Source organism: Polyodon spathula, chromosome 43, assembly GCF_017654505.1.
Source record: "Polyodon spathula isolate WHYD16114869_AA chromosome 43, ASM1765450v1, whole genome shotgun sequence".
Taxonomy (NCBI): domain Eukaryota; kingdom Metazoa; phylum Chordata; class Actinopteri; order Acipenseriformes; family Polyodontidae; genus Polyodon; species Polyodon spathula.
The window spans coordinates 297,460-305,974 of NC_054576.1; the positions used below are offsets into that span (position 1 = coordinate 297,460).

Genomic DNA, 8,515 nt, shown 5'->3' on the forward strand with positions numbered 1-8,515 from the left:
AAACTGGGAGCTTCCACAGCACAGGGGTTGAATACTTATGCAAGCAAGATATTTCAGTTTTTTTATTTTTCTTCAAAATATTTCCCAACATAAAACCAATGTCACCTTACAATAATTGATTCTGAGTTTAAGTGTTTAAAAATAAAATATCGAACAGAACGAAATTTCAATGTACCATTTGTAATTCAGTAATATGAGAGAATTGGTCAGGGGTCTGAATACTTTTCCAAGGCACTGTATATAGCTTGTGCTGTGTGTGAGTAGAACGTGTCGGACAGGATTGACTGGCACTGAAAAGCTTGTTAAAGTGATCAGTAATTTTGGAAGGGCTGTGTAGCAGGGGGAGATCTGTGCTGACTCTGCTGGCGTGTTCACAGTGCTGCAGGAAGAGGGCGGCAGTCGTCCAACAACCACCTGTGAGTCATGGCAGTGACACGGGGAGGTGGGAAAGTGGGCTGGTGGACTTTCCCCCTCTCTGAATGGCTGGGAGGCGGGTCTTGGGGAGATTGTTAGCCCTATAAGATAATGCTCTGTTGTTTCCTCAGGTCTGCCCTTTTAGACGCGCCAAGAGTGCGGAAGCGCTGGTCCAGGACCGAGAACCAGTCGGGAGAAAAACGACACTAAGTATTTCACAGCGAGACAGTGAGGGCGGGGAACCCTTGGGCAGACCCTGGAATATTGTAACCGAGCAGGCTAGTTAGCGGGCAGCGTAGGTCGGTGATCCGGGTCGCACGGGCAGCGGCGACCGGGATATAGCTGCCAAGTGCAGCACCTTTTCTTTGTAGTTTTGTTACTGTTTTATTTTCCCTGTTTCTTTGTGCCTTCTATTTTTGAATTATTGTTTTGAAGCACCTGCGAGTGTGCCTGGACTGTTTACCATTGCTTGGTATTCCCGTGGTTCTGTTTACCATAGTTGGTAAGCAGATCACGGACCAACAGCGCCCTCTGCGGGCTAAAGAAACAAAAAGCACCCCTGAAATAAAACTGGGCACCTGTCTGTCTCCTGTGTCAGTGAATTACCCACCACCCTTCCACAGGCTGAAATAGAGAGGGGGGTGAAGAGTGGAAGTTGTTATATAAACTGTGTAAACTCTGCAGCTGCAACAGAGATCTTGTTTGAAGATTCTCTCCAGATCTGTGGAAGTTTGTCCTGATAATAAAAGCCCCTCTGGTTTTGAGACTGGATTAGGTTGCTGTATATCCAGGATCTTGTCTTCGGCCCTCTCTATATTGTACATTATTCCAATCCCTCGGCTCCTCTGCTTGCCTCTTCTTTCTGCTCTCTCAGTGCTGCAGCTCGGTAGGAAGTCTTGAGTTTTGCAATCTGTATCATTCCTCCTCTCGTCCTTTTTCAGCTGGGTGTACATTAGATTACTTGTCTTAATCTTCCCTAATCCTCCTCTCCCTCACTTGTAAATATAGACCCCCCTCTCTTTCTCCCTCCTCTCTCTCTCTCCATTAGATTACTTGTCTTAATCTTCCCTAATCCTCCTCTCACTCAATTGTAAATACAGATCCCCTCTCTCTTTCTCCACACTCCCTGTCTCTTTCTCTCATTGAGGATTGTGAGAGTGCTGCAGGGACTAAAGCTCTTTCTTCAGTCGTTTCTTTTATTATTGCAGTTTAATAGTTTTAAAATAAATCCCTGTTTGAAAATGGTTAGAGAATATTTCGTTCATCTCCTAGTCCAATGCAGAGTGCTTATCCCTGGTTAGGACTGCTAATGTTTGCATATTTTCCAGTTTGTTTGCCAGGAGTTATTGTTTCTGTAACAATGTGGAGTCGTGGTTAGGTGGGGCTCTAGACTCTTGCAGGAGGCTCTTGTGTGGGTTCATTTCCAGGTGGGGGGGGCACTGCAGCACCCCCTGAGCAACCAGGTACTTACCTAGATTGCTCCAGTAAAAAAAAAACCTGTATAAATGAGTAATTGTATGTAAAAAAGAATGCATTTTGTAACAATTGTAAGTGGATAATAAACTCTAATGATGTGATGGTAGGAAAGTATTTTGGTTAGTATGTGCCCTATGGACATCGCCTCTGTCAATGTAGTTAATCTGCTTCCTATCAGTCCTTTGTTTCCAGCCTATAGCAAATAAATTTAAACCAGGGCTTCTGAGTGGCACGTCCACTAAAGACGCTCGCCCCATTTACAAAGAAATCATTTTTTGAAGGAAGCAATGAATATGCCAGTTCTCCTTGTAGCACTGCTCCATGAATGCAGCACTGCTCAATGTAATTTGCTGCTTGCTGCTCTTAATTGAGTATCAGAATAACTGGCCAGGTTAATTTAATTCTCTGTTCAATTGCTAAATAAGTAATTTTGTTCTCATTTTTAAAGTGGGCCTTTCAGATTCCATAAGGTAAAATTAGGTGAAGCTATTTCAATTTACTGTTAAATTTTGGTAAGGGGTTTATCTCTGCACTGGACTTTCTCTCTTGTTTTAACTGAATGATCTTTTCCTTAATTTCCACATGGAAATTCTAATTAGATTCAGGTGTTTTGCTAATTGCCTTGGCAAAGGTCTTATTGGGCTTGACTTATCATTAAGTCTAAGTATCTTAATTGGTGGCTCTTTAAATAAGACTATTACTTCCTGGTGGGGAGGTTGGTTCCTTTTTTGCTGGGGTGATTCTTTTTCGGGTGTGGTTTTTTTGTGGATGCAGAGTGTTTGAAGAGGGAGTTTGCTGGTCTGTAAAGGAGAAATCAGGAAGCAATAATCTTTTGGTTGTTAGAAACAGTATTTTCTCTAATCTGCCATTTTTCCAGTTTAAAATTAACCAGTTATCTAATCTCCTGCCAAACTGAAACTATCCACATCATTCAAACTGTTTATATGGATCCTAAGAACAACAACAGTGACTAATCCAGTTATCATCATCACTTTTTGTCTTCTTACCTGGTTGGAAACTCCAAGCTCTACAGGACCAAGGAAGAACTGGGTGAGATCCCCTAATGGGGAGGAATCTTATTTTTTTCTGCTGGATTATCTGGGCTGTTCTGACTGTTTTGGAGTATTATCATTTTTGTTTATTTATTGGGGATTAACGAGCACCCAGCACAGAAGTTTCATTTTTGTTTTGTTTTGTGTTTAAACTTTTCTGGTTCAACTGCATTCTCAATACGGATTGGATATAACATTTGGGGACTTTTAAAGTATTAGGGGTTGTGGTTGTTTCATGGACATTTTTTTTTCTTTCTATAAGGACTGCCTGATGGACTGTGGTAAACATTTTGAATGGTTCAAATGCTGTCTGTTTAAAACTCATGTACACCAAATGTTTCTGAAGATGTCACCTGCCGTGACGTGGATTTGAAAAGGGTTGTTGCAGCCACAACGCAAAGTACTAACCACTATACGATCACGGGCAACAACCGAGAAGCTCGTCCTTGCACAGTCAGCCTGGCGCTCTGTGTTACAAACCGCAGAACAATGAGAGTAGCTAGAGGGCTGAATCGGCCCAGGTCTGGAACAGAGCAGGTCCAAACCCCCGTGTCACCTCAGTGCTGGGACTGATCCTCTGAGCAGACATTGCATGCAGAAATTTGCAAAACAACAAAACACTGTCTTGTTTTTATTTTGTATAATCTAGTCATTTATTTCAGTTGGTTTTATATTTCATTTACTTACGAAATGAACTATAAAAAATTAATTAAATAATTGACCAGACAAACCCCCGATACACACACACCGACGTGCACACACACACGCACACACACACAATTAAAATGGCTCTGGTGTCGCTGTAAGATGCAGCTTTATTTTCCAGCATGCTGCATTTACGAGTGTACTTATTTCCAAAATTTCTATGTTGTGGATAACTATTCAACACTCACTGGTGTGCTCCTTGCTTTGTTTAACAAAAGCTCTATTTCATAATCCCATGATTAGTACTCACTTTAACTTAAGAAAAGCCGTCAGCAGGCCTAAGCAGCTCTGCTGTAATAAATAATTATTACTGTGTTATTATATTATAAAAAGGAGGGCTGTTCTGGCTTTCTCTTTTGGTCAGTGTAAATATTTGCAGTCTGTGTTGTGTGTCAGGTAGGATTGTGTCTGATGGTTTGATTTACTTTCTTTAAAATGAAGTCGAAGCCAAAAGAAGTTTCACATTAAGTTGAGGATCTGCTTCTATCCTTCACTGCCAGGGGTGGAATCAAGGGAAAATGAATCCCAAGTGTGGAGATATTAGAGTCAGTGTTTCCCAGCATGCATCACTGTGAGCAGCTCCTTCCTCCAGACACAGACCACACTGTAATGTTTAGATGACTGGGTGTGAGGAGCCTTGTGTTAACAATGGGAGAACAGGGCTGACTGGGGAGGTAACTGCTGCCTATTTCAATTGTCTTATTACTGTACTGTTATTACATTATGGACAGCAGTGGTGCTCTGGCTCCCTCTTGTGGTCAGTGTTAATATCTGCAGTGTGTCTCTCTTGTGGTCAAATTAATGAGTGCCCTTTATTCAGTTGAACACAGAGCAGCTCCTGTGTTAGCTGTCACTGAATCTCTTTATTCCATGATTTCTGTATTGAGCTGGAGGCTCAGAGAGTGTCTCCTCTTTCCTATCAGCTGTGTGTTTTGTGTTTAACCCTCAGAGCACTCTGGATATTTACCGACACCCCCTCCCCTTTCCCAGCTTGCTTTTTGCATTGGGACTCTATAGAGTGCTTGTATGTAAGTGTAACACCCGCTAGGCAGGGCTTACGCACAATTCAAATACAGGAGCACATTCATATTCATCTACGCAGATTAGTGTGTAAAACACTGGACAAATAAAACACTTCCAGGTTATTTTATTCTGAAAGCAAATCAAGGATGGGATCAGAAACACGGCCACTTCCAATTAAAAAAGAATCTTTTATTTTATTGCAGATAAAAGGAAATCGAATGTTAGCAGCAGATTAACACACAGCAGTAAACGCTCAGCACCAGAAGCGCACTGAAGTGCACGGTGCAATAAATACCTGAGAAATGATTTATTAGCATTGCAATCAATACAAACAAATACAAATATAAACAATGACCTGTCTGAAAACAACACAGAACACAAAACACAGCAGAGTCCGCGCAGGCAAGGGATGAGTGACAGTTGCATGCATCACTCTGTGTTGCAGATCAATCTGTAACCCCATTCCACATCATCTCCTGCTTTACCAGACAAGGAACAGAAAAAGCCTCACAAGACTTGACTAGCTCCTTGCTTACACTGTATCACTCTGTTACCCCAGTTTGCTTGTTGACTGAAAATGTCCTGCATGGTTGACAATGAAGTCAGAATGGTTTCTTCCTCTTTCAATGCGATGCATTGGTTGTATCAGCCTGTGAAAGCATGCATTCCACACAGAGCTTCACACTGATAGTGCCGAGTCCTTGCACACCCAGCAGCTTCCATAGCTAAACATCTGTGTGTGTTCCTGTCAATGCTACACTTTATAGCATGAAAACAAAACTGCTTCATTCCCCATGATGATATTTCAAACATTCGACATTTATTTAAAAAGAGAGCAAAACTTCAAATAAAAAATGTATTTCAACTCAAAAGAGCCGTCCTCAGAGTTTAAAAGAAACAAAGCAAACCCAGCCCTTAATATAGCTCTTAGCAATTAGTGAACATGATTAAACACAGGTTTGTTAAGCACACAATTCATTATCACACACATACACTTCATCAAGTCCAGTTTGCAATCAGATATCCCAACATCAATGATTGGCAGATAAGTTACAATTTGTAAAGCAAACAACCTTTAATTCTGAATCATTTGATCTTGATGATTAGATAGAGTTATTGTTAAACAGCCAGATCATTACCACAAACACACACTTAATTCATTGTAAATTTCACTTCATTATCTAACCAGCAACGATTTGCAAACTGAAACAAGAAGCAAACCCCACCCTTAATATAGTTGTTTAAATTGCACAATGTGAATTAACGTTGTGTTTGTGTGCGTCCTCCATGCTTTCACACTCTCAGCACTTTTCTGAGGATCAGCGCACCAAATACAAATGAATGAAATGCTTGATCTTTCAGCAGGAGGGTTACAGTTTGTAGCATTACTGACACACTTTATACAAATAGCTTTTTATTCATATTTATTTCACTATCTTCTATAGTTTCAATTATAAATATATTACATCGCTTTGAAGATATGTAAAGAAATTCAAATGTATTCATATTTAAATAGGTTAATATGTGTTTTAAACCACAGATTGCTTTGAAACTTGTAACAATAGAAATATGTTGGCTTGTAATATGCTATGTATGTATGTTTGTATGCATGTATATATTTATTTATTTCCTTTAAGAGGAGTAAAGAGTCTCATTTAGTTTATTTTCAGTTTGTATTTTAGTATCAGATAATGAAGAATGTTCACCTTTATCTTTTCCTTCCTGTAGATAAATCAATAAATATATTTTCACTTTCATTTGAAAGTAAATTAGTAAATATAAATCCAATGAAAGCCCGTCATCCTTTGTAATGTATTAGAATACTTGAATAATCAAAATATTTACCAGATTCATCTTTTCTTTAATTTGGAGCCCTTGTTATTGAGCTCAGTGTGTTTGTGTGCAGTTGAGCTCCTCCACAGGCCGTGTCCCGTTTCATTGCCTTCACCCTCAGCACCTGCAGTAGGTCCCAGCTGCAGCAGTGCAGTCGCTGTGCAGTCCAGCTGAGGGAGGTTTTTGTACGGGTGTGTAGCACTGTGTGAAACACACTACCAATGTGTAAACTCTGACAGTAGTAATCTCCTGCATCTTCAGCCTGGACTCCACTGATGGTCAGAGTGAAGTCAGTCCCAGATCCACTGCCACTGAAACGAGTTGGGATCCCAGACTCAAGGGTACTTGCACCATAGATCAGGAGTTTGGGAGCTTCTCCAGGTTTCTGTTGGTACCAGGCTAGATAGTTGTTATTGTACACTGCGCTGCTGACTTTACAGCTCAGAGCGACTGTGTCTCCTGGGAGAACAGATTTCACTGCTGGAGTCTGAGTCACAGTATACTGTCCACTGGATTCTGAAAACAATAAATAATATTATTGACAATTATAGTAAATGATGAAAACAGATTACATTTCAAGACTTTTTCTTTAGATTTCATTCAGTTTGCCTGTTTTACTTTTAATACTTATATATTAAGAATTGTCTCACAAATTGATTTTTTAAAACTGTGTTTTTCTAAATGATTCTTACCCTGAGTGCAGATGACAAGTGCCCAGATGAAGATGCTGATAAAAGTCATTGTTGTTGTGGATTCTGTTGCCATGAAGGGCAGCTCTCAATCATGAAGTGTTAAACTCACAGGGCTATAAACACTCCCAGAGCACTGAAGCATGTGCTGCTAATGCAAAGTGTCTTTTCTATGCAAATTGTCTTCCTTGGCAAAGCAGCCACTTATATCAAAGCAGTGGTGTAAACACAGGCTTGGTGCTGTGTGTTCTGACAAAGCAAGATTAGCAGTTTAGCATGAACACTCCCAGGACAGCAGGACTAGACAAAGAACAGCTTTAATAGGAGCATATGAGGAGAGCCAATCAGCTGAGCCCTTATTCCACTCAACACAGCTGGAATGGAGTCAAGTGTGGAGTGTGTGTTTAAAGCAGTACTTGGCACTGTGTGTTCAGACAGAGAAAGATTAGTAACTGCCCTGGCATTAACACTCCCAGGACTGTGGCACTATACAATAGAGCCCAGCTACTAAGAGTAGCATTAGAAGCTGATTAGCACAGTCCTTAATGCACTCATTAAAGTGTAATGCAGCAGTACTGCTTATTAAACAGCAGCCCTGTCATGATTGAAGTGCACTGGAGTTCTCATTGGCTTCGGTGACACTAGAAGACACTAAGCCTGCTGTAGTAGAGATTGCCAGTCCTTGTTTCGCTCTGTGTTGAGTGGCTCTTGCGATGCTGTAGGTAGTTCATCCACAATGTCAAACACTCCATCAGAAAGCCTTCAGGAACAGTAGAAGACACTGTGTCTGGAGTCCAAACTGTTCCTTCTAGTGTTACTGAAGAGCTCTCACTGGCACTTGAGACAGTTATTGAACACCTGCTGCTGGGAGTGACAGTGCAGCTCTCCAACCACAAGAACAAGGCAGAGAAGCCCAGATAGAAATCTGCATTGTGCTGTGTGACCATCGCCGACTCCAGTAAGGTGGACAGACACACTGTTGAGAATGTGAAGAGGCTCGATAAAGACATACATGAGATCCAAAATCACAGAGAGACTTGCAAGAGTCATGTTCCATTCATGTTCCCAAATAACTCTGACTTCCAACCCGTAAACCTTTTGCAATGTTTCAATCTTTTCATCAAAGTGATGCTACATCATACCGCAGGATACTTTGTTTAAAGGGTTTACATCGGCAGAATCGTAGCATTGGGGACAACCATGAAAAAAGCACCCGGCAAATTCAAAAGCCGTACACTTACCATTAATCACAGCATAACCATCCAAGAAAAAGGGTCCTATTTTAAGCTCTGCATAGTGTAAAGCATGGAGAATGAAAACATT

At 40.9% G+C, this 8,515-nt stretch overlaps 1 protein-coding gene across 1 annotated transcript in view; it reads right to left on the minus strand.

Moving 5' to 3' along the window:
* Nucleotides 1-7,268, minus strand: part of LOC121305474 — a 23,684-nt gene extending 16,416 nt beyond the window's left edge. Inside the window, exons 1-2 of the mRNA XM_041237115.1 lie at nt 7,196-7,268; nt 6,706-7,019 (exon numbers count right to left, since the gene is read on the minus strand). Coding sequence (XP_041093049.1) covers nt 6,706-7,019; nt 7,196-7,268 — 387 coding nt within the window. The remainder of the gene's footprint in view (nt 1-6,705; nt 7,020-7,195) is intronic.
* Between the last annotated feature and the right edge of the window lie 1,247 nt (nt 7,269-8,515).